General features: G+C 54.5%; 1 protein-coding gene across 1 annotated transcript in view; it reads right to left on the reverse strand.

Annotated features, from left to right (window-relative positions):
* DNAH9 (dynein axonemal heavy chain 9) overlaps positions 1–26236 on the reverse strand; it is a gene marked incomplete at its 5' end in the record, with an annotated part of 131683 nt that overhangs the window by 97162 nt on the left and 8285 nt on the right. Inside the window, 26 exons of the mRNA XM_084273706.1 lie at positions 341–449; positions 961–1088; positions 3774–3984; positions 4448–4735; positions 5704–5842; positions 6158–6315; positions 7891–7995; positions 8754–8910; positions 9320–9480; positions 9583–9822; positions 10422–10547; positions 11159–11311; positions 12176–12302; positions 12701–12831; positions 14183–15053; positions 15616–15782; positions 17373–17595; positions 18373–18797; positions 19356–19552; positions 20576–20711; positions 21229–21470; positions 22011–22266; positions 22487–22613; positions 23063–23131; positions 23838–23952; positions 24956–25106. Of these exons, the coding sequence (XP_084129832.1) occupies positions 341–449; positions 961–1088; positions 3774–3984; positions 4448–4735; positions 5704–5842; positions 6158–6315; positions 7891–7995; positions 8754–8910; positions 9320–9480; positions 9583–9822; positions 10422–10547; positions 11159–11311; positions 12176–12302; positions 12701–12831; positions 14183–15053; positions 15616–15782; positions 17373–17595; positions 18373–18797; positions 19356–19552; positions 20576–20711; positions 21229–21470; positions 22011–22266; positions 22487–22613; positions 23063–23131; positions 23838–23952; positions 24956–25106 (5212 nt within the window). The remainder of the gene's footprint in view (positions 1–340; positions 450–960; positions 1089–3773; positions 3985–4447; positions 4736–5703; positions 5843–6157; positions 6316–7890; positions 7996–8753; positions 8911–9319; positions 9481–9582; positions 9823–10421; positions 10548–11158; positions 11312–12175; positions 12303–12700; positions 12832–14182; positions 15054–15615; positions 15783–17372; positions 17596–18372; positions 18798–19355; positions 19553–20575; positions 20712–21228; positions 21471–22010; positions 22267–22486; positions 22614–23062; positions 23132–23837; positions 23953–24955; positions 25107–26236) is intronic.

Below are 26236 nucleotides of genomic sequence, written 5' to 3' on the forward strand. Positions count from 1 at the left end.
AGATCAGCAGCTCTTTTCAATAGGGAGGGGCTGTCCCTCTCCTCAAGCCCACACAGGGCTTTGTACAACAGGAGCACTCTCTCAGCAATGCTGAAGCTGTGATCACCCAACAACAGCCTGAGAGCTCCAAGAAGATGACAGCTCCACATATGGATCTGGGGCCAGGATCCTCAGTTTGGGCGGGTGTTTCAGACACCTACCCCATCCACCAAAGGCAGCTGTGAACCCAGGTCAGGTACCTTCAACAGGAACCAAGGTTGCCCACAAAAGGCTGGTGAATGGCACTAGGTCCTACTTGGCTCCTGCAAAACCCCAGGGTGAAGCTCAGGCCGGGACCCACCTGCCCTGGACACGGTCGCCGGGGTGGCTGAGCGCAGGTGGCTGATCTCAAAGACCAGCCGCATCGTGGGGTTCAGAGGGATTCGCTCGTTGCTTGCCAAGGTCAGGACCTGCACGTGACAGACAGACAGACAGACAGACAGACAGACAGACAGACAGACAGACAGACAGACATCTCCCTCAGGAACAGGAATGAAAAGCATTCAGCACTCTGCACTAAAAAGCTTGGCTGCTGCCAGCCCAGTTCTCAAGGCAAAGCAGCTGATTCCCAGCAGGGAGCAGAACGATCCTGCTCTCTTCCACAACCCAGAACCAAGAGCACTCCCTGAGGGTGGGGGAAAAGGTGTAGGATTATGACCCCACCCTACTACTGAAGGACCTGAAGTTAGGAACAGGACATCTGTGGTAACTCACGGGCCCAACATGCCCAGAAAATGAAATTCCACTGAAAACATGCTTTGAGCTATTTCCTTCTGTTTTCTTTATGAACACTGTTTGGTGTGTCTGAGGGAACACAACGGAGTTATTGCAGGACATGGTATTCCAGCAGCTGCGTTTCTCCCAGGCTGAATCCTGCCAGGCAGTAAAAGGATCCCAGCTTCCTGAACTCATATTCCTTACCTTATTATCATCCATCACAGTGTTAAGAGACTCAATCCACATCGGATCGATATCTCCATCTAGTACCATCCACTTGGGACCATCATGTGTGATGTTGGCCAGCTCTCTCATGATCGATGAAAACAGTCCTGGGAGGGGAACAGGAACATGCTGATGAACAATGAAGCCAACACCTGCTCTTAACAGCTTTCTCCAGCAATTTATTATACAAATCCTAATTAATACTTTCCTATTAAGCATTCAAACCTACACATCTGTGCATAAATATTCCTGTATCACGATGTGGGGCTAGGCTGCTTTGAAGGAAAAAAACCATTCTCAGTTGCCACCACTGAACATGACTGCAGACCTACCCATGAGCTTCAGTTCCAACTGAGAATCATAAAATCCCAGACTGGTCTGGGCTGGAAGGGACCCCAAGGATCACAGAGCTCCAACCCCCTGCCACAGGCAGGGACACCAACCTCCAGCCCTGGAGCTACACAAGGTTACCCAGGGCCCCAGCCAACCTGGCCTTGAACACCCCCAGGGACGGGGCACCCACCCCCTCTCTGGGCAGCCCCTTCCAGCCCCTCACCACTCTCTCTGTAAAAATCTTCCCCCCAATCTCTCCTCTCCCCCTTCCCTCCTCCAGCTTCACTCCAGCCCCTTGTCCTGCCAGTCTCTGCCCTTTAACAAGCTGATTCCCCTCCTGTTCTTCTGCTCCCTTCAGGGACTGGAAGGCTGCAGTGAGGTCCCCCCACAGCCTTTTCTTCTCCAGGCTGAACCAGCCCAGCTCCCTCATGAACCTCATTCACCCAGGCCAGCTTTCCAGCCTGTCAAGGTCCCTCTGCATGGCTTCTGCATCATCAGGGATAAGGAAAGGGAAGAGCAGATCCTCAGGGGCAAGAGGCACGTGAGTTACACAGCGCAGAGAAAACCACCTGGGGAATTCTTTGCCTTTTCTTTTGGTGACTCAAAGCGTCCCAGGGAAATCCAGGCACATTAAAGAGCAGGGCATGGCTCAGCAGAGATTGAGAGGAGAACAAGCAGAGAGTGACATTGAATGACAGAACAAAATGTCAGTAGAATCAAGGAGACTGAGAGGACACAGATCTCGAGGGGGGTGACTAATGAACGTTAACGCGACCCCGCGGGCTGGGAACTGAGCAGCAGCTCTGCAGAGCAAATGAGAACCCTGCAAATCCACCACTCTGCTCTGCATGTGACAATGCCCAGGGAGACACCAGCCTTCAGGGAAAACCATCAGGCAAACACTGGAACAAAACAGCCTCTTCTGGTGAGCTGGGATGAGCAGCTTTCCTCTCCAGAACAAGCTGCTGCTTTGTGACCCAGAGCAGGACCCGGCAGCGTTACATGCCTGAAGACAAAGCTTGTGTACAGCAGAGCTCACCTGGAACAGGTACCCACTGCTGAGACCAGGGCAACAAACCCCAGCACTCCACTGGCTCTGCCTTGACTCAGTTCCTCACATGTTGGACACATGCCTGGGGAAGCACTCCAGCATCATCAGCACCAGAGGTAGCTCCCGGCTCGCAGCATCCGCGCTTCCCTCAAGCACCAGGACAGCAGCAGAGAGAAAGGTGCCTCTCCCAGCCCTGAGCACCCACACCCCAGGGCGGTCTTGGGATTCAAAAGAAGAGTTTGCTTCTACAGAGAACACTTTCAGGCTCCCCCTGTGGGACTGTTCATCCCCTCACATGTAGAAGCTTTTCAACTGCTGGTAGTGAAAGGAGTGAGAGGATGAAAACGGGCAGAAGAAAGGAGGGGTGATCTGTAAGGGCACACGCTGTCTTTTGTCAGGCTGTGGGGAAGATGGCCTTGCTGGTCTTTGGCAAGAAGAAAGAGTTTTCAGGACTGGTTAACACAGAAAATACCTGCCTTGGATCCTCAGGGAGGAGTCCTGTCAGCTCCCTCACAGCATTACAAGCAGAAACCCGTGTCCCTCCTGCTGTCCAGTGCCACCCACAGCCCTCAGCCTGCCCCCACCACTGCAGCCAGTCTGCAGAGCTGAGGCTGGATCCCACACTTCCCTCTGTCACTTTGATTTAGGGCCCCTAATTGCAATTAAAAATAAATTAACCCTGGTACTGGAGCAAAGCAAGGGTCAGGAGGGGTGTGTGGCAGGGCCAGGGGAGAGGGGTGGCAGCTCATCTCCTGGTGGACTTCTAGCCAAGGATGATTTATGGCAAAGTCTTCCCTTGCCTCCCCCACAGCTCCCAAACCAGCTGCACACGGACACCAGAGCTGCCTCCACGTGTCAGTCACAACCAAACACTTTCACTCCAGATTCCCCTCATCTCTCAGCAAGGTTTTCACTGCATCTCCTCAGGAGTAACCAGGGTCAGCAGACCAGCAAGGGTTGGTGTGCTGCAGGGATCCAGCAGTGGTATCAGATGGGAGAACACCATTCTAAGGCTGTTGGTGTGTGTTACCAGCAATGGGAACCTGGAGATGATCCATTTGGGGGACCACAGTGCACACCACAGGGCAGGCAGGAACTCTCTTCCACCACCAGTCCAGCCATCCCAAAGAAACTGCCTGCCCCATCTAGGAACTGGTAAGTGCTGGTATCAATGGACATGATGACTATTCTTGGGGCAATAGGATGAAGTAGGTTTATGCTACACTTCCCATGTGAAGATCAAAAAGCTTACACACATCCTATGTGTGCTTTCAACAACTGACACGTGGTTGTGAGCAGCAGACAACTGCCAGGGCTTCCAGAGCTGCATCAGCCATCCCACTGCTGCTCAGCAAGTTCATTCAAAACATCCTTCTCCAAACAGAGTCAGGCACGAAAAGGCACTTACCATCTTTCCATTCTCTTGTTGCTGGGTTAATGATGCCAAAGAGCTCATCATTGGTGACCGCCTTGGGGTTGAGGTCTGTCCAGACAGGACGTCTCTTCATGATCTGGTAAGTCTTGTTCAGGGATCTCATCACCTGAGACTTGCCTGTGCCTGCATTACCCACCACGAAGACGGAGTGCCGGACCGTCAGCAGCTCCTCCAGCTGCACCACCTGAGAAAAACACCCCCAAATTTTACACCAAGATGCCAAACGGAAGTTCAGATCTAAAGAATGAGTTCCCTTTGGGGCTCTCCTTTTGAAAGCTGTGACCCAGAGACACAAATGGATTTGACACTGAGTTTGTTCTACCCGCTTCAATGGGTGAGATCCTCAGCGTGCAGACAAACCTCCTGCACTCTTTACATCTGACAGCCATCAGCTGCTGAGGTTTTGCTCTCCAGAGGCCACATTTCCATGAGCCTACAAGAGTTAGCCCCTTTTTAAGGTGAGACTGAGCCAATGCTGCCTTTAGGGGCAGGTGCCACTGCACCAGGCCCACTGTAGCCAACCATCCTCCACCAAGACCTGCCTGTGAGGGGAATATTTGGCCGAGCCCTCTTTGTAGAAGCAAAGACAGCTGAGAAAACCCAACTGATGGTACCGTTAAGCACAGCAGAGAACTGCTTGGTCTTACTTTGAGCACAAAGTTGTCCTCAGCCTGCAGCCGGAGGTCCAGCACAGCCTGTCGCACAAGGGACTCGAAATTCAGGTCGCGCTTCCGAGGCACGTCCAGCGTGGGGAAGAGATCCCCAAGCAGCCCCATGAACACAGGCACGTCATCCGTCACGATCTTGGGGATGTTGAAGTCACGAAGGGAACGCATCAGAACCTGGTCCTCAGGCCGCTCTGGGTCACCCCTCTTGAGGGAGCCAGCAACCACCAGCACTGACTTAATAGCACGCAAGCCCCAGTCGTAGTGATCCTGCAGGGAGAAAGGGGAAAAAAGAGGGATGAGATGATGCTTAAGCTGTACATCACCATGGAGGACAAAGAACCAGCATCTCCAAACTGCCAGAGCAGGCAGCAATGGTAACACATCAATATCTGCCATCTGCATCTTGACCAGAGAGCTCCACCAGCCCGAGTTACCTTGGTTTCCACTTCAGAAAGTGACATTCCCAGCAAGGACAGTATTAAAGACTCAAATGATTCATCTCTCTGCCCCAGCCCGTGGGCTCACAGCTGGCAGCAAGGCAGCAGTAGGACTTGCACTCTGGAGACCTGAGCAATCTGTTTCACCTAAATCATAAAGCAGCTAAAGCAAGGTCAGCCAGACCCCTGGATCTGCAGGAGCTGCCAAGATGAAAGACCTGTTAGACTGCTGAGGAAGGACCACAAAATGGCATGAGGGAATGTTCAAACCAACAAACAACTCTGTATTTCTACTCTAACACCATCCAGAGCACAGCTCGACAGCTGATGGCTTTGGGGGGGGGGTTCTCACAGCTTCCAATCAGACCTCCAAGACACCACACAGAGTTCCTGGGGTAAGGCATTTCCCACCCAGCCTCATGCCAGCACAGCCAAGCCACAGAGCCACAGAATCACAAGGTTGGAAAAGACCTTTAAGATCATCAAGTCCACCCTTTCCTGTCCTGTGCTAAACCATATTCCTGAGCACCTCATCTACCTTTTTAAACACAGGCATTACTTGAGCCTGCTAAAAGATCTCTCCCATTAATGCTGCTTTTGTCTCTGCAGATTCTCCAGTAGAGCAGCCTGAGTGTTTCATTTCTCTGATGATCACCAGCATCCTCTTCTTCCAGCAGCTAACACAGATGCAGACATTAAAAGCTGTGAAGTGTTAGCCAGGGAACTGAGCCTGTTTCTGCTCGTTTTGGAGATCAACAGGCTTCACTGTACACCAGCCAGCCAGAGAAAGGGGCTCACCTGCTTGGAGAGGAGCTCTTTGCAGAGCTGGTACAGGGTAATGAACTTCCTGGCCAGTGCCCGGGCCTCGATGAACCCCTCAGCCACCAACATAATTTCACAGATCAGCTCAAAGTCTGGCACAACCATCGCACAGGGCCTGAAAGGACAGGCAAGAAAAGACTCCAGAACAAATATTCCCTGTCTATAGGTCTGAGGGGCAGTGTGTTTGCAGCTTTATCTTCCAGGTCTTTTCCCATGAGCCAGGTCACACCCCACCTTTCCCATCACCAGGGACAGAGCTCCTCCACCCCTCCTGAGCATTCCCAGAGCCAGGCTTGTTGCTCAAGGCAGAAGCTATCTGTGAATTCCCAATGCAAGTGAATTCCCCAAGGAAATGAAGCCAGACCTGGATGTCCCAGAAGATCACTTCTGCCAGTTTTAGATTATAAAACAAGCCCTGACCCAGACTCACCTGAAGAGAGCTTTTAAATTCTCAGGCAGCTCGGTTCGTCCTGCATAACCAGGGTTCATGGTGATGAAAATGCCCACTGAGGGCACCAAGTTAATCTCTTCTCCAAGGAAATTGAAGGTTTTCTTCTTCTCCCGTATGGCATCCTGCACACACTTCACCTGGAAACCAAGACCGTGTTGTAGCATCGGTGTCCAGTTAGGAAAGCCCCGCCAGGCAGCAGTGCTGCCTTCCCTACAGGTGCCCCCTGACAAACAGGGCTTATCACCACTTGGTTTGCTTTGTTACTGGCCACACAAAGCATTATACACTGTTTGGAGTGAATCTCTGTGGCCACATCGACCTCCCATCAGAACCACACTCTGACAAAGCAGAAAAGCAGAGACTGAGCCATCAGGGTGCAGGGGAGTTGCAAGAATTTGGCCCTTTGCTCCAGATGACAGACATGGGTCAGGAAGAGGAGCAGGAATTGCCCCCAGTGCTGCCTGCTTCTCACCTGGGCTTTTGACACCACCTGTGGGACATTTCTCAGCCCATCTCACAGCAACACCACCACCAAAGGATACATCACTTCCATGAACTTCTGTACCTTGCAGGAGGCCAGATGCATGAGGTGAGATGCAAGGACTGTCCAGGCACCCACAACATGATCCTTGGGGTCCCTTCCAACCCAGACCATTCTATGATTCTACCACAGGCAACAACCAAATGCACTCCCAAGAGGCTGACACAACACAGCTCCTCGAACTCCTTTGCCCCTCTTCACCTCTCCCCACACCCTGCTGCTGCTCATGGCACCCCCAACCCCTCCTGTGACCGTCTGTTCCTCACCTTGGCCCAGGAAAGGAGCAGCATTTCCCAACCAACTTGGCCTCAGCTCAGTTGCAAACTGACCACTCGGTATCACTTTTAAAGGTTTTGGGACATCAGAGGCTTAATTTAAAACCAAAACCACAAGGCAGGAGCTGTAAAAGCTCCCCTGACACCTTCACTTACTAACATCACATTGTTCTTCATGTTTGTCCAGGTGCAGCTCTGTCCTGCTCACTCCCCACCTCCCAAGGGGAGCCAGTTTATTCCAGCTCCATCGCCTCTGCAAAGAGCACTCCGGCGAGGGAGAGCTCCCTGCACACTCGCTGCTCTCACCTCACCCCTGTTTGCCAGCCTGAAGTTAAGCAATTAATCGAATTCTTCTCTGTAAGGAGCCATATCGACATTAGCTGCATGACTAAGACAGCCAATTAACCATCACCATGGTTACAGTCCTAACAGCAGCCAGGAGACACGATGATGGAATGACAGCCGCGCTGCCTGCTTCAGACGCCCAGCTCCAGCCAGGAGCGAGGGAACCATTACCAGTTGAGTCATATCTGGGCTTCTTTTGTTCACTTTCCCATTTTATTTTAAGATCCTCAAAGACTTTGTTCAATCACAACTTTAAACTGGAACCTGGCGGAAGAGAAATTGCGAGGGAACGAGACATAAACCTGCCTGGGGCGTCTCTGGGACACCACGTTAGGTACCAATTACAAGGGAGAGAGAGATGAGAAGAGTGAGAATTTCATGGAGGGGTTCAGAACAATGTTTCTGACTGAAACATTTACAGAAGTGAAGAAACCACTGAGTTCTAGATCTTTCTTCTCGCAATACTGGGCCTCAAAGGGGGTCTAGGAAGAATTCAGCACCTCAATCAGCACTGGGGTCCTGTATTTATTTACAGGTGTTTCTCCACTTACCTGTACAGCCACCACAGAGAGAACCTCCACGGAGATCCTGTTAAACTCATCAAAACAGCCCCAGGCTCCAGTCTGGGAAAGGCCTTTGTAGATATTCCCACAGGACTGGGGGGAAAAAAAGGAGAAAAAAGGAAAAAACAAAGAAAAAAACCCTTACCAGAGTGGAATCACCAATGGAATTGAGCTCAGCAAGAACTGGGTTTTACTTCTCAGCCTGTTTCTTTACAGCACTTCACAGCCCATTGTGGGTATTGAGGAAAGGGCACAACTCATGCTGGTATCTAGAGCTATACTGGATTTGCTAATTGGGCTTTCCTACCTCATCCATGCCCTGGTTCCATTCAAAGGTCACCTGAGGGCCCCATGGCCTGAGGGAGCCCATAGCTGAATAAAATATGAGCCGAGGCCACCAAACCCACTGTAGTGTGCCAGAGCAGCAGGGAGCAAGACTCAGCCCCACAGCTCAGCACCCTGCCGCAGCTGAAGGGTCAGCACCCCTCGGCCTTATTCTGGGAGGAGACGCTGAGAAACCCAGGAGAGGTCCCATCCCACACCAGGACCTGTCAGCCAAGAAGGACAGACCAGGGTGGAAGTACCAGCCTTGGTCTCAACTGACCAAGCCAAAGTTTTTATGAAGCATTTCACGTGGATCATCACTCCAGAAGGGAAGGGAAAGGTGTGATGGGGCAGAGAGCACCCTTTGGGCCTTTGCCTCTGGGAGGACCTTGCACAAGCCTTAGAGAAGGGAGGAGGGGAAGGCACTCGGGGGGGGGAACGTGCTCAGGAGGAAGGAACGTAGCAGGTTTTTGAGGAGGGGTGACAGACCAAAGTGACCCCAGCTCATTAACTCTCCCGAGCAGTACCTTGTAGTCCATCTGCTCGGAGCAGTTGAACACGTACACCATGATGCCCAGGGCTCGCCCCAGATCTTTGGTGGTCTCTGTCTTGCCCGTGCCCGCAGGGCCCGCAGGCGCTCCGCTCATGGTCAGGTGCAGCGACTGGGTCAGGGTGATGTAGCATCTTCCACAGCAACAGATGAAGGACAAAAGGAAGAGGAGTGAGACTTGGCCCAGCAGGTGGGTCACTGCTGGGCTGCAGAGGAACAGCACTGGGTCTACCTCAAGACAGGGTGAAAGCCTTTGAGATTCACCAGCTCTCTGAGGTGTGGACACCCCGTGCACAAGCTGACACGCACAGGAGAACATCTGAACCCATGAGCTGAATCCCACCCCAAGATCTGAGGCATGGATGTTGAGAGGGCACCACCAGCAAACCATAAAGCAGGTGAGATGTGCTGCTCTGCCACAGGATTTCTGGGCCACAAAGAACAAGAGGGATGCAGGCAGCCAAACTGAATCCACCTTTGGCTGGCAGCTCGCTCTGACTGTGTGGCAAAGCCTGGCTGTGACACGGTGTCCCAGGGCCTCACCTGTCAGTCAGTGGGGTGATCACAAGCCGAGGGGTGTTGCCGAGGTACTCGTAGGAGTACAGGAACTGGGCGTCACAGATGTTGGCAAAGCAGTGCCGCTCCTCATCCGACCACCGGTGCCGGAGCTGGGACAGCCAAAGGAACGCCTGGGCATTGTCCACCTGCACAGCACCACCAGAGAGGAAAAGCCCTGTAAGATCACCCTTCACTCCTGTGATCCCCACTCTAACGCCCTGGGACCAGCCCGAGCCACGAACACAAACCTTCTGCGCTATCATCTTTGCCACCACATCCCGAGCGTGCACGTCGATGGTGCATATGGTCATCACCTTCTGCCTGTCCCCCTGAGAGAGCTGTCCGACCAGCATGGTAACCAGGGTGTTCAGCTGGGCCACCTGCTTCTTGTGATACTCCTTCATGGCATTCTCGTAGCCTTCCTCCACCCTGGCGAACGCAATCCCAACCTCAGTTGTCCACCAGATCTGGGTGCAGCAAAGAGCCACCTGGGGAAAGGGGCTGGCTCAGTATCAGGGAAAACACCAGTGTTCTCTTCAAAAGCATCTGATCCACAGGGAGATCCAGGCTGAAGTACCCATGACATGAAATTAAGGCTGTTTTACCCAGTAGTCCCAGCAGATGGGACAACAGGGACCTGCCCTGTGACATTCATTTAACACATCCTATCAGTGACCACATTTAGCAGCTACTCATTAGGGAATCAGCACCTTTCCCATGCCTGACACTGCAGAGGAAGAGACCACAGGGCTGTCAGAGCAGCCTGAGGAGCTCTCTCCTCTCTTCAGCCCTCATCACCTTGTTTTCCTGCTGCACCTCTCTGGGGGTACAGACCTCCCGTGACCCACAGGGTGCAGCAGGCACAGCCCAAACCCCTGAGCTCCATGGAGTGCGAATCAGAGCATGGAGCTCAGCCTCAGAACTCATCAGGAGATCGCCAGGATACAGGACAACTCATCCCTCCTCCCTCCTGGAGAGCACAGTGGGGGCCAGAAACATCCCCATCCACAGCTAGAGGCCACTGGGGAAGCTGAGCTCTGCCCCCCCACAGGCAGCCCGAGGGGAGATGGACAGCAGTGGCAGGTACCTGGGCAGGGTAGTCGAAGAGCCACTGCTCCCTGGGTTTCTCCTCATAAGCCATGACAGCTTCTGTCATCTCATCTCTCACAGTAGCCCTCATGCTGTGCAGCACGTGGTTCAGCCAGACCTCCACCTGGAGAACAGATACATCACAAAAGAGACCTCCAGCCCTCAGCCCCTGTGCCACTGGGGGACGAGGGAGGGCTGTGGGGGAGGAGTGGATGTTTTAAGGTTTGGCTTTATCTCTCATTCTCCTGCTCTGATCTGATTGACTGAGAAATTAGATTTGTTTGTCTAAGTCGAGTCTGTTCTGCCCACAATGGTAACTGCTGAATGGTCTCTCCCTCTCCTGATCTCCACCCATGAGCCTTCAGTTATATTCCCTCCCCTCTGTCCAGTTGAGGAGGGGGGTGAGAGAGCAGCTTTGGGGGCACCAGGCCCACCACAGCAGTTTACCTGCAGGAAAGATCCATCCCTGGGGAGTGCAGAACCTGCCACTATGGACACTGGCTTCCTATCACAGACCATGGAGAAAGGGGCAACTACAGGGACACAGAAGCTGAGTGGGACCAAGGGCTGTGTTGTAAGGAGGAACTGAAATACACACCATCTCTACACCAGCCTCTCTCACACATAAAGGAAGAGTAGGGAAGCTCTACAATGTCCTGGCAACAGATGCCCACACAAGGGGCAGGAGAGTAGGCTCCACTGCTCAGTTTTGATAGGCAAGGTCTTCCCTCTCACCTGCCTGCTGCAGTCACAGGGTTCACTGAAGCTGACATACTCCTCCTCTCTACTGTACATTCCCAGCCCAACCTTGGTTGGCTTTTGCTCAGAGTCCAGCTGAAATTTCATCTTGGCCAAGTTGTCGAAGAGTTTGGAGAGGTGACGCTGAACCTGCAAAAGGAAACACAGAAATACAGAACTGAGACAGGATGAGAAGAGCCACACACACCACAGGAACAAAGCACCACCCTGGGCTTCTTGGTACCACCACATCTTCTCATACCTGGCTGGGATACTGCCAGTGCAGCCCCTTGCTGTCTCTCCCACCTATTTAGAAAACCTACATGCCTCCATAAATCCTATTTCACTGGCAGAAGCCCAGTGCAGGAGGTCAGATACCCCTGAGCCACACAGGGATGGCAAGCCAAGAGATTTACTTGCTTGCTTGGGCCATAGCCACTGTCTGACCACTTTTCAGGCTGTGTTCTTCTCTCCCCCTACAATCAAGAGATCCCAAAGGTCTTTGCATGGGGAAAGAAGTGGCTGACAAGTAAATGAGTCTTCTGCCTGATAAAAGGGCCCTCTCCAAGCCAACAGTTGTCAACATTTCCACATCTGCATGTCCAGTGTGTGGTGCATCCAACAGCAGATGCTGTTTGGTGATATCCCAGGTTGGGGATCCAAGGTCAGAGATGAGTTTTGGCTGAGATGCTCAAGAAAGATGTTTCCTCCAACCTCACTGTATCCCAGCAGAAACAAACCCACTCGTTTTATGACACCAAAACACAGATCTGCTCTGTGCAGCAACTTCAGAACCATCTGCAAGGATCAGCAGGGTTAGATCAGACACTGTACAGCACGTGTGGCCTTTCAAGGATGACAGATACAGGCTAGCTGTGAAAGGAATGTTATTAATCCAAGTGAGGGTGGGAAACAAAGCCCTCAAGAGAGGATAAGGTACAGGAGAGTCCCAGGACAGCATCTCCCACCAGGACATTGCTGGAAAACACAGAGGTGGTGCAGTTCCAGGCTTACCATCTGAGGGTTGGTGCCATTGGAAAGAATGTCCAATAAATCTGCAGAAGAAATGAAGTAAAACCTGGGGAAGGCCAACCTCTTCATGTCCAGATACTCAGCCAAAGCCTTCTCACACAGGGACAACCTGGGGAGACAAAGCCTGTTTGCACCATGTGTGAAGGGTCCTCATGCCAAGGCAATCCCATAAACTAAAGGACACAGGCACAGCCCTGCTGCAGGTCGGCCTGGCCACACTGCTGACCAGGTGTGGCTGGGGCAGGGGAGAGGTCCCCTGTTCCTAAAAGCAGCCGGATGCTTTGTACGTGTGCAAATCAATACTCGGGGTGGGAGTTGGCACCTACACAGAGCCAGACTCTGCTTTGGGGTCTGCAGGGTGATGGGGCACAAAGGAAGAGCCTGGAGAAAGGTCTGACATGCTGCGAATTGTGAACACAGTGTCCAGGAAGAAAGCCTCAGAGCCAAGGTCCAACGAACACGTGGATCCCCAGTCTCACACAAAACCCCAGGGCTGGTTCTACCTACCTACTCTGAATGTCCTCCAGTTGCTGGGACAGGCCTGGTTTACTGGTGGCCTCAACTACATTTGGGGTTTTCTGAGCTTCATACGCCAGTTCCTTAAAATCCACATCAATCCCCTCGAAGCGCTCGGAGTCCTGAGAGGCAGAACAAGGACACATCACAGCCAGACACCAACTTTGGGCTAGAAGGGCTCATCCTCTGGGTGCTGTCTTGGGGCTGAGGGGAAGACCCTCTGCCTTCTGTCCACTGCAGAGGGATGGCTCAACCATTCCAGAAGGGCTTTTTCACCTGTGTGCCTGAAACAAGTGCTCAGCAGGCTCTTGCCTTCTTGTTGCTGTATCTCAAAGGGGCTGTGGACAGAGTGCTCCGTGCAGAAGCCAATGCCTGGGACCTACCATCTAACACCAAGTCTCACTGAATCAAAACACCACGTTTCTCTGGAGCATGAGATGCTCCCACATGGGGGAAAGGGCACCAAGGCCACATGAGTTTGCTCTTCCTCTCCTGCACTGTAGCAGGAGTCCCAGTGCCCACCCCTGACATGGGCATGATGACACTGCCAGACGGGAGTCCCTCCTCACCTGAGTTAAAGCCACAAAAACCCCAGGTCAGCAGCACTGGAGCACACAGAGTTATGCTCTGCACCTAACAGGGACCTGAATTTCTGGAGCTAAACAGTGAAGAATAAAGAATAAAGCAAGCTATGTTCCCAAGCCAGGCCTCCTGAGGGAGCCAGGACACTGAGTAACTTGCTCCAAGCTGTCCTGGTTATGCTTCCACATTAACCTGTGTTCAGCCCCAGTAGCAAAGCTCTGGCTGGAGGGGTGAGCCCTCCGGCACACCAGCTTGAGATCTGCATCCCATGCCCTGCCAGCACATCCCTGCCCAGCCCTGGATGGATCCTGAGGAGGTTCAGCCCTCAGAGGCTTGGAGCTTCATCCTTTCCTTAGGGAAGAGGCTGCAGATTCGTGCTGCCTGCCAGACCGGTGCCGGGATGCAGAGAGCTGCCCAGTAGGATGCAGATTGAAACCCTGATGTGATGTCACCCATGCCATTAGATAGCTGTTGGATATCAGAGCTTGCTGGCACGTGGGACAGCATCAGGGCAGCAGGTTCCAGCCCGTCTGCACTGCCCAGCAAGAGAGGTGTGCCCAGCGCCCTCCAAAGCAGAGGGAGGAACAGCCCCAGCAGACCAGAGGGAAGGGATGGAGATAGGGGGTTACTGTCTGGGTGTCGCTGGGCTGTGCAGGACCCTCAGGTGGAGCAAATCACTATCTCCACATGGCTCAAGCCCAACCTGCAGTGTAAGATCATCCTGGGGCAGCACTAGGGAAGCTGCTACAGCACCAAGGGAGCCTCCAACAAAGGCAGGCAGCAGGAGGATAGCCCAGCTCTGAGGAACCTGGATTACTGATAACCCTAGTTCATATAAGGGAGGCTCTTCAACACTCTCCAAACAGGGAGAACAGGGTTGGGGTTTCATACCTTGGGGAGCTGAGCCCGTATATCTTCCGAGCCTATGAAGATGCTCTCCAAGTGGGACCACATACGCTGCACATCAAACCAGAGAGAAATGACAGAGTCCACGGTGGACAGCTTCCTCTGCCATGCAGACACCTCCTCCAAGAAGAAGGCAATGTATTTGGAGGTCATTAAATTCTGCAGCTGGACCTGGTTGTCTTCTAAAGTTTCGATGAGTTCCTCATCTGACTTGAGCAGTGGGATGCTTGTCCGGGGGTGAGGCTCATACTGGAACTCCATGGTGCTCCAGGTCAGTTTGAGCTCCTTGAGGACCTTCTCCATGCTCATTTCCCGCACTGCTTTGTCCACAATGTCACGAACCTCATCCTCAAAGTTATGCAGGTTGAGCTTCAGGAGGTCAGCGAGAGTGGTGTCCGCGTCCATCGCAAACCTCACGCCCGTTGTCTGCATCAGCTGACTCCAGTGCCTTTCCCTGATGGCAGGGTTCTGAAGCTCTGCCACAGCTTTCAGGGCCGTCAGCATGTTCTTCACTTTGCTGTCCAGCCCGATGAAAGCATCCCACGCCCTCATCTCCTTGTCCAAGTTCCGAATCTCTCTTGCAAACCTTTTACACTCCAGATCCATGTTTTCCACGTTAATATCGACCCATTTGGTGGTCTGCCAGTCATCAAGGCTTGTGTTCACAAGGGAGATCACATCCCAGAGCTCTTTGAGAAGACACAGCTCCTTTCTGCACTGCTTCAGCTGTTTATAATCTGGCACCATGACTTCAAACAGACCAGCTGATTCATAAAGCGAGGTCATGGCCGACTCCATTTGTTTAATCTCCATGTGCTTTGCATCGAGCAGCTGATAAGGCTTTTCAGTGTCAAACCTAGAAAGGAATGTTTATTCTTCCTAAGTGATATTGTAACAACTTCTAAAGAAAACATAAAACAAACAGTGCCTCTGAGAGAGAGCAGAGATGAAAGATGCATGCTACACATGGATGGCACAGCCACGTGGCACTACTGATGTCACCTTAAGGTGACACCGGACAGTCAGCATCCAGATGGAACCTCCTGCTAACACTGGACAGTGCTCACAGGGTAAGAGCAGCCAGACACAACAGATACAACATGGTGGGAAGGCAGGAAATGTCTGCAAGGGCTCAAACCTGTGTCCTCAGGACACTGGGATATGATCATAGAATCCCAGCCTGGTCTGGGTTGGGAGGGACCCCAAGGATCACAGAGCTCCAACCCCCTGCCACAGGCAGGGACACCAACCTCCAGGCCTGGAGCTACACAAGGTTGCCCAGGGCCCCATCCAACCTGGCCTGGAACACCCCCAGGGATGGGGCACCCACCCCCTCTCTGGGCAGCCTGTTCCAGCAACACTCCTCCCAGCACTGACCCCAGAACACTTTCCCCTCTGACACTGTGATCTGCCCGTACCTGAAGGGCGCTTCCTTCCGGAACCGCTCGCGGAACCGGTGCTGCTCCCCATCGAAGGCCGCGCAGCCTCTGCGCAGCGCCGCCATTTCATCTGCCTGCAGAGGAGCCACGTGCTGCCTCACCGCCACCGCCAGCTTCTTCGTGTTGTTCCACCTCTCCGGCAGCTCCTGCAAGCAACAGGCTGTGCTTGATACCCAACCTACAGCGAGTCTGACCTGCTGATGGGTAAGCACAGGGCGGGAAAAGCACCGGATCCCGTGGCTAGGACTGTGAGGCAGTTCTGGGATGCAAAGGCCAGCCCCACCATTTGGGGTGAAACTTGCCCATTATTCACACTTTTGAAGATTAATGAAGACTGAAAGGTTGCAACTGACCCTCTGATTGCAACACCATGGCCACTAGCTTCAGAAGAAGGATCCCAGACCAGCTCTGGGCTCCCAGAATGGTTCAGTGCCCAACGGACAGCAGTGATCCTAATTCCAAGCCCAGCAGGGCCTGGAGCCTGCGTGGAGAGGCTGAGGGCAGGAGGATGAGCTGCAGAGGAGAGCTCATCAGATCATCTTGCCTTCCCAGAGTTAATTAAGAAACAGAGCCTGGGACATTTCCTGTCAGCTCTTGGAGCAGAAGATGTTGCACCAGCAGGAGTTCCAGATCAGGAAAACCAAGCAGCTGTTTGAGTGTGTTTGCACAAACAGACCCCAGACAAGCAGCTCTTGGGCAGAGGCATTCACAGGGCTGGGCCCCCACAGCACCAGGTTCCATGCTGGACTCAAGCTGTCACAGAAGCCAGAGCATCCGTGTAATGCAGCTCTCCTGGTTTTCAGGGGTTCTGTAGGAACCCAGGTATCTTTAGGACCTTTAACCATTCCAGCTGTGGTGACCTGGCCACCCACAGATCAGTCACCCAAGCAGAAAACCAGAGTAAACCACTAAACCCCACCCAGCTCCCACCCAAACCTGCAGCAGAGAACTGGAGCCTTTGCTGCACAGGTGCACAAGGCAGGAACATCTCCCCAGAAGGTCCTACCCCGACCCCTCTGCCTCCAGCACCCCAACCCTACAGGGTGTCCATCAGCACGTAGCCACAGGCTTCTGCACTGCAATACCCTGGGGCTGCTGCCAGTCCTGGTCTCCTCCTCCCCAGGGCTGGCTGGGCACCTCACAGTCTTTTCCAACCTCCACCTCACACTCTCCTTTCCGGAAAGGGAAGGAATTTCCAAAAGAAAACTGGCTCACCAGAGCCAGCTGTGGAAAGGTGCCCAAACACCTTCACAACCCACTCCCAGTGCTGTCCCCTGGGCCAAGCACATTCCGTGTTACAGACCCAGTGGAGGACTGAGGTCCTAGGAGAAGGCAACTCCTCTGCCAACACCAGCCTCCCCATCCCCACAGTTGCCAAGAACTGTCTTATTTAAAAATAATTACAACTCCACCTAATTACCAGATGTCTTTGGAAATGCATTCATTTCTTTCGAGAGCAATCGCCGGCGCTGGCAGTTCCCTGTCTGCAGCCCCAACAAAAGGCTTAATCTCAGCTTTAGAAGAAGAATCTCAGCGTAACTCCAGCACTCGGGGCTACCCAGGCACATCCCACCCCCCCCAGCCAAACACTATCCACTGAGGCCCTCTAATGACAGGCAGCGGGGCCTGACAGGCTCCTCCAGCGCTCTTCATCTCACGCTCTCTTTGCCTCATACCCAGCTTTTTGCCTTGTGCTCCCCAGCAAACCGGTGTGTCCCCCACAAGTTTTCACCCACCTCCAGCTGCCTGTAGACCTCCTCTGGCAGCTGCTGCTCGTAGGCCTTGAGCAGCTCGATGGTTTGCTTCAAGGGCTCAAACATGGCGTCGGTGGCCCTGTGCCTTTCTTTGACAGCCAGGAGGTGACCCATCATCTCCACCAAACCAGCATAATCCCCCTTCTCAAGCTTTCTGCTCAAACCTTGGTCAGCAGTCTTGATGAACTCCTCGAGGTCAGCCAAGCTGTGCAGCACAGAGCAGGAGGGGACAAGATGAGGACAGTTCCTAGCGAAGGAGTGACCAGCCTTCCCTGCACAGAGGGGGAAGGCCTGGCTGGGCACCAGAACCCCAGCTTGTGCTCCAACAGCTCCACAGACGTGGTACAGCTTCCAGCAAGGACCAGATAAATAGGCTGGGACTTCTCAGGCTGGAGAAAAGGTATCTGAGAAGCGGTACAATGGAGAACTGCGAGCTCAGGAGGGGTCTGGAGGGGAGCGAGTTGGAAAGGACAGTTTTCATCCCAGTACCAGGAGTAAAGATCCCCACAGGAACCTGGCTACAAGGCCACAACAAATGGGGCTGCTTCTCCACATGCTGCCTCGTTTCCCAAGGCAGCTCACACCCAGGGGGGTTTTACAGAGCAGCAGAGCAGGCACCTCGGGGCATTAACACAGCGCTGCAGCCAGCAGCCCGGAGCCCTACCAGAGATTAGGCTGGTTGGAGCAGGATGAATGGCCAATCCTGCCTAACACCACACAGATCCCAGGAGCATCGGCTCATGGGCACGTCAAGAGTACCCACAGAACTGCTTCCACCTTACACACTCAGCCACACCCACTCCCAGCAGAGACCAGGGGACAGAGATACAAGGGACATGAAGGAGTTGGCGTGCTTCTCCTTCTCCTGTTCCTCCACTAGCCTGCTGGTTATCAGCAGGACATGGCAAAGCCCAGCCACGACAAGAGAAACCCCCTTCCTTCAGCCCAGGTCCTGGGCAGAGGAGACAGGAACAGCTCTTACCTGTGCGTGACGTGGTCCACGAGGTGCTGCTTGAAGACCAAGCTCCACCTTTTAACCACGTTCAGCAAGGACACCTTGAAAGGCCGAGCATCGACCTTCATCCAGCTCTGGAAGACGCTGACGGGCTCGATGCCATTCACCTCCTCGTAGATCTTCTCGTAGGAGTCGATCTGCTCCCTGAACTGCTGCAGCGTGGGAGGCGCCTCGGGGACCCCGTCCTCAGCATGGGCCTCCAGTTCTGCAGCGCTGAGGATGTGCCCGTAGAGGAGGAACTGGCGGCAGAACTCCTTTCTGTCCTCCCCACACAGGTAGGAGTAGCGCTCGAAGGCGCTGCGGTACTCACAGCACGCTGCCACCGCGGCCTGCGCCCGCCCCAGCACCGCCTGCCGCATGTCGGCCAGGTCAGCCATGTCCTCCATGTCAGCCTGGGACGGGGAGAGGGGAGTGAGGGGGGGAGAGAGGGGGGGGGGAGAAGGGGGGGAGAGGGGGGGAGAGAGGCGGGGGGGAGAGAGGGGGGGAGAGAGGGGGGGAGAGAGGGGGGGAGAGAGGGGGGGAGAGAGGGGGGGAGAGAGGGGGGGAGAGAGGGGGGGAGAGAGGGGGGGAGAGAGGGGGGGAGAGAGGGGGGGAGAGAGGGGGGGAGAGAGGGGGGGAGAGAAGGGGGGGAGAAGGGGGGGAGAAGGGGGGGAGAGAAGGGGGGGAGAAGGGGGGGAGAAGGGGGGGAGAAGGGGGGGAGATGGGGGGGAGATGGGGGGGAGATGGGGGGGAGATGGGGGGGAGATGGGGGGGAGATGGGGGGGAGATGGGGGGGAGAAGGGGGGGAGAAGGGGGGGAGATGGGGGGGAGATGGGGGGGAGATGGGGGGGAGATGGGGGGGAGATGGGGGGGAGAAGGGGGGCAGAAGGGGAGGGGGGTCACAGTGAGGCAGGAGCAGCACGGTGCCTCCTCCCTGCCCCGCAGCCCCAGGTTGCCCTGCAGCCACAGACCTGGTAGTGTGGGAAGCCGCTGTGCTCAGCCAGCCTGGGCACCAGCGACGAGAGCCGGTAGATGTCGTTGAGGAGACTCTCCACCAGGTCACAGAAGCCATCGTTTGTGCCAGGCTCCAAGGAGGGGCGAAATACCAAATCTGGGACCACCAAATCCAGCTGCACCTCAAACAGGGGGGCGAGCCCTGCCTTGGGATCTGGTGGGGAGGAACAGAGATGTGCCAGGATCTCTCCCAAGGGGAGAAAAGGGATCTCCACTACCACCCCACCACAAGACACACACGTGCCCCAGAGGGACTGCAGGCAGGTGTGGATGCAGGCACACACTGGCTGGGTGCAGTGACCTCACCCAGCACAGGGGAGGTGCTGGCAAACCAGCTGAGGTACTGGTACCCACAGGAGACACAAGTGATTGAAGGGCTGGAAGAAACGCTGTGGAGGGAAGCCTTGCAGAGAGCCCTTTAGCTAATCAAAAGGGAGTCTGGGAGCTGAGCAATTACAGCGCCTAAGTACTTGCAGAGGAGAAAACCAACAGGAACCAAGAGGCTCTTTAATTTACTGGAGAAAGGCAGGAGAAACCCAGCTCTGGAGGCTGCAGCCAACGTGAAGCTCTGGGTGTGGGTGTGAACAGGGTGCTGAGGAGTTGGATGCAGTTCTGCCACAAGGTGTGTCCCACATCCCAGAGAGGAGCATCCCTGGAGATGGGCTTTAGCTGGACACAAGCTGCCCTCAGCAGAGTGAGTGACCCTCCACAGCAGCCTGAGGCAGGAGGTCTGACTGAGGGACTTCTGCTCCCATCTCACCTCTTCCCTGGACGAAGCTCAGGGGAGGTTTTGGCTTCATGCCTTTCCTCAGCAGAGCCAGCCCCTGAGACTCTCCCCAGATGGAAGATGGGGTCACTCTGACACCTGGGGCACGTGAGGGGGGGAGATGGCAGGTGCCCAAGCACAGGCTTGGGATGACACCTCCATTTAGTCTGTTCATTAATCCCTGCAAATGGTGCAGAGCCCTCTCCATCCCTTGCCCTGAGCAGCACTTTGCTCCTGCAGCAGAGTCACCCACCCTGCCTGGAGCTCTCCAGGCCCTGCTGAGGGCAGAGCCAGAGGCACTGCAGGGAGAAGGGAAGAACTCTCAGGCACAAGGGAGAGCACAGAACAGAAACCTCCCTCTGGTGAGGCTGAAGAAGCCATCACAACCCAGGGAGAGGAGCCAGCAGCCACCTGTGTTTTCCAGGAGGTACTTCAGTGAGCACTCAATGGCAGAGAAGAACCCATCCAGGACTATCTCATCCACGTAATCCACATAGGCCTTCCAGGTATCGGATGCTGGGTCTGCAAGCAAGAGGCTCTGGTTCTCCTGGAAGAAGAAGATGCCTTCAAACAGGGCAGGGCTGAGTCTGCCCTGCAAGAGCTTCCCCCGGCCTGTCAGCATCACCTCCTGCCCCGCGGGTCTGAAACAGAAGGGGCAGCGGCAGCCAGCTGCCCCCTGTTGCCAGGTTCAGCACTCCGGAGCAGGATTCTTCCTGGGTGCAGCATCCCAAAGCCTGATGCACGACTCCCCTCTAGTGGTTCCACAGCAGCTGAACTGGGAGCGACTCCTTCACTGGGCTGCAGCTGCTCCAGTCCTGCCCCAACTGGGTGCCCAGCGCTGCCCAGCCAGCAGCACCTCACCACGCCACCCCACACCACCACACACCCCACACACCACAGCCCAGCTCAGCCACTAAAGGCACCGTTAATTAACAACGGGCACGATTTCCAAATGAGCCAGAGGATTCATTTTAAGGTGAAACAGCTCAGACAGGTTCACCAGAGAACAGGCACAGAGGGCAGGCACAGAGAGCCATCAACCCCTGGGGAAGGTCCCCCCTCACCTTCAGCAGCGCATGAATCCGCAGCCCCGACTCCCTGACCAGGCTGTAGTGTCTCTCCAGCTGGTCTGGACAGTCCTCCAGGCTCAGGAGTGACTCCTTTTTACCATCTTTCCTCTCAAAGATGGGTGACACCCACGACCCCACGATGCTCTGGATTTCCTCCACGTTGCTTTTGGCTCTCTGTACCCTCTGCTCAAGGTCACAGACACCATCCAGCATCACCGAGACCTGATCCCAGGCACCTGGTAAAAAATGAGATGCCTGAGGACTCCTCCTGCCAGGCCAAGCTCTTGGGCACCCCAACACCAGCCTCTGACTTCTCCCCCAACTATTAACACAAGACACCTCGACCAACAGAGCTGCCTCTAGCTCCCTCCCAGCATCACCAGGTTGGAAAAGCCCTTTAAGATCATCCAGTCCAACCGTCCCTGTCCTGTGCTGACCCACACCCCTGAGCACCTCATCTCTCCTCTGTTATACACACCCAGGGGTGGGGACTCAGCCCCCTCCCTGGGCAGCCTGTGCCACAGCCCCACAACTCTGCCAGGGAAGAACTTTTCCCTCCCAGCTGAGCTGACCCTGCCCTGGGGCAGCTTGAGCCCATTGCCCCTTGTCCCATCTCCTGTCCCCTGGCTGGAGAGACCATCGCCCACCTCTCTGCACCCTCCTGGCAGGGCAGGGGAGGGGTGAGAAGGTCTCAGTGGTGATGAGGTTGGGCACATGGGGGACTCTGATGAGACCCCAGTGTTGTGTGCTTTCCCCCTAACCCAGAGCAAGCTCACCCTCCATCTTCCAGTTCAGTGTCTCCTCTGCCTCCTTCAGCTTCAAGTCCATATCCTGCAGCTGCCCCTGTATCAGGGGGTACTCCACCTCCAGCACTGTCCTCAGGATCTTGTTGTACCTGTTCACCATCAGCTCCAAGTTGGCCACCAGCTGCCGGTAGGATTCCTTGGAGGAATAGATCTCTGCTGCTGTCAGTGGGAGGGCTCCCCTCTGGCTGCCAGGCAGGTACCTCACCTCCCTCAGCACCGAAACCAGCTGGAGAAACAAGGTGGAGAGCTCAGCACCACACAGCCACCCCCAGTGACCTGCAGACACCCTCCAATCAATCCCAAGTGTCATAGGGGTCTCCAGCCTGCTCTGCAAAGGGCCCTCAGCAGAAGTCCTCTAGCCCTGAGCCCTCCTGCACACGCTGGGGCAGAGCTTGGGACCTGCCTGTGGGCAGGCAGGAAAGCCAACCAGCAGCAGCAGCTCTCACCTGGGGATCAAAATTGACTGTGAGGAGTTTGGTCTCCGGATCCCGCCGGAGGAGCGGCTGAGCCAGATTGTACTGGGACTTCTCAGAGACCGCCTGGGACCAGTCTCCATAGAGCTTTTCCTGATACCTGCCAGGAAAAAAACCCAAACAAAACCACCTCAGGTAGCTACCAAGCTAGGAGAACGAGACATACAGCCAAGGAAAGCAAAGTCCACTCCTGAGGACCGAAGAACACGAAGGAACATGAACAACCCACCCACACCATCTCCACAAACACCAAGAGAAACACCCAAAAGCAGTGACAGCATCCAGACAGGATGCAATGGAGCATGAAGCTTGTTACAACTCTCCTGCTAGGCTGCACAGCTCCCGTTCCTCCTGTGCAAGCTTCCCAGTTCAAGCCATTACACAGACAGGCTGTGGCATACAGCAGTGGGATTCCTCCTCCTCGCCCATCAGGAAGCTCCTTCTGGCTTAGGAAGGGACATCCCAAGCCCTGGGATGGCAAAGAAGCTGGAAGAGCTCTTAGAGAACGTTTCCTCATGCAGGTACCCCCTTGCCTGAGCCACTGCTTACCTGTCGAGCAGCTGGATCAGCTCTTCATAGTTCTCCATCACCCTTCTTCCTTCTGCAGAGTCCAGGCAGCTGGGGACACAGTGGAGAAGCTGAGCATCACCTCCAGCTCTGTGAGGCTGCTGAGTCTGTGCCCCTCAAACCCCAGGGGTAGGGATGGCCAAAGGCATCCCAAGGCACAGGAGGCAGGGCCCTGGCCACACTGCCCAGGCTGCCAGGGGACAGCTGCCCAGAGTGGTTCTCATAAGACCATCCTCTCCCCATGGTTCCCTCTGCAGTGTTTCCTGCTGTATTTAGTGCTGCTGTGCCCTCACCCTCCCCTGTGTAGTTCTGGGACCCACAATTGAAGCAGGATGTGTCCAGAGGGGGCAACAAAGGTGGTGGCAGGGCTGGAAGGAATGTCCAGCGAGGAGCAACTGAGGGCTTTGGGATCAGCTAGTTGGGAGAGGAGGAAGCTGAGGAGCAACCTCATCGCTCTCTGCAGCTGCCTGAGGAGGGGACGTGGAGAGGGAAGTGCTGAGCCACACACCTGAAAAGTGAATGGCCCGTGAGCTGTCCCACTGTGCCTCTTACCCACCTCAGAACACACCCAGCTAACGAGTTCCCTTCAAAAACGCTCAGAGGGATGCTGAGGGGCACCAGAGCCATCACTTGCCACCCCCCTGACTGGGAATTCTCTCAGCTATAACCACCAGATAATGTTCAGCAGGGAAAGAACATCAGATGGGTTAGAGCAGCTCTCAGGTGGTGCAGGAACTTATCTGGAGCCGACACGCACGGGTGTGGGATGTGCCCGGAGTGCCGGAACGGCACCTGGACCCGCGCCCGCAGCTCCCGAGCCCAGCGCAGCGCCCCAGCCACCGGAGGCATGTTCCTGTGCACGGGGGGGGACCCTGGCAGGGCACAAAAACAGCATGTCACTGCAGGCTGTAACTGCAACACCCAGAGACACTCACCTGCCCAGGGATACACCCAGAGACACTCACCTGCCCAGAACTGCTCCGCTTCCCAGGGCCCCTCCTCACACCCACGTGCCTGTGACACTGATCCAAGTGACCAGGGCAAGGCTCGTGGTGCCTCTGGACCTCAAATAAGGCCCTGAGATCAAAGCAGCTGCCTGGCACTGTCAGAGCTGGTACAGACCAGGGATGCATTCCCTGCTCCCCACAAACACTGCTGTGGGGATTTCTGACCATCTTTCCCACACCCACAGTGTCACCTCACACCCAAACCTGCAGCAAATGACAGCCTCACCCTCCAGGAACCTCCCCATTCCCCCTGTTCACCCACACTGGTTCCAGCAGCTGCACCTGCCCAGTTCCAGTACCGTTTCTGAGGCAAGTAAAGGGGTTGGTGCTCAGAAAGACACCCTCTAATCCTCACAGTCGGATGGGAGGCAACTCAGACCCTGCTGAGCCAACACTCCTGGGAAATAACACGTGAGGAAAGGACCAGTGAGACCCTGGGTTACAAAGTCCCACTCACATGCTTGGCATCTCCAGCACTGCAAGGGAAATGCAGTAAGTTCATGTCAGGAGCACATGAGGTTTGGAAGTCCCTTGGGGTGATGGAGGCAGCACAGAAGGGTGGGGAGGAACCCCTCAGCTCCCCATGGAACAGCTCCCCACGTGTCTCCCCTCCTGGTCACAAAGCTCACACAGACATTGTGAAAAGGACATGGGGGGATATTCCACCCCCTCAACACATCATTTGCTTCACTATGAAGCAAAGAGCTTTCCCAACATTTCCACTGCCATGAGGAACTATAAACTCCACAACATTTGCCACTTGGGGAGCGTTGGCTCCCTCAGAGGCAGCAAATTGTTTCCCCCCCAAAAAAATTCATCTCCATCCAATTCCCTGTCAAATCAGGTTTGCTGGGCACAGGCCACCCACCCAGCTCCAGCTCTGCCTGCATGTGCCTGGAGTAGATGAGCCTGGCGTGGTGCAGGGCACTGCTGAGCATCCTGAGGAGCGCGGGGCGCCTGTCGGCAGCGGCGGCGGCGAGGGCTGGGCGCTGCAGGAGACCCCCGAACACGGACAGCAGCTGGGAGGAGACAGGAGAGAAGGGGGAGGGAAAGAGGGAAACAAATCACTCCAGCTCCTGCAGACACCCCCTGGGACACTGCCAGGACAAGGGGGCTGGAGTGAAGCTGGAGGAGGGAAGGGGGAGAGGAGAGATTGGGGGGGAAGTTCTGTGCAGAGAGAGTGGTGAGGGGCTGGAAGGGGCTGCCCAGAGAGGGGGTGGGTGCCCCATCCCTGGGGGTGTTCAAGGCCAGGTTGGATGGGGCCCTGGGCAACCTTGTGTAGTTCCAGGCCTGGAGGTTGGTGTCCCTGCCTGTGGCAGGGGGTTGGAGCTCTGTGACCCTTGGGGTCCCTCCCAACCCAGCCCAGGCTGGGATTCTATGTTCCTCACTAGCACGGAGGCTTCATCTTCCTCCCCAGCTCCGATGTCCACACTGATGGGCACTTTGGGAACGGGAAATCTCTTTACCACTTACTGAGCCATTTACTAGCTGGGCATCAGTGGTGTGTGGGTGGTGACCTATCCTGCTGTGCAATCACTTGGTTGGTATGTTGCATTATTACTATCATTATTGTTGATATTATTATCACCATCATCACCTTCCTTTGCTGTCCTTTTTAATTGGCTTTATCTCAACAAATCTTCATCTTCTATCACTTTATCTTTGGAACTTTGGTTCCAAAGAATGTTTATTGATATGGTGATTGGTGCTTTATATAGATAAATATATATAGAAATATATATACATGTATATATTTACATATAAATATATACAGTGTATATATACACATTTATATATAAATATATATTATATAACTATAAAATATCTTAATATTTTCTATATTTATACATACATATATTTTTATATATACCATTTAATAATAATAATATATAAATTTATGTTTAATATATTTTTATATATACAAAAGTTTTTACTTTCCTAAGTGAAGTTTTCCTTTCTTTCCCCTTATTCTCTCCCCATCCCACTGGGGGGACTGGGTGAACTGTGTGGTTGTTCCAGCTGCTGGCTGGGTTAAAGGACAGCAAAGTCTCCCTGTCCCACCACCCCTTCCCACCCCCAAACAGCAGCCTGTAGCCCCAGCAGTACCTGGGCCCCTGGGTGCAGCTCCCACCCAGACAAGCTGCAGACA

The sequence above is a fragment of the Gallinula chloropus genome, assembly GCF_964237585.1.
Source record: "Gallinula chloropus genome assembly, chromosome: 20".
NCBI lineage: Eukaryota > Metazoa > Chordata > Aves > Gruiformes > Rallidae > Gallinula > Gallinula chloropus.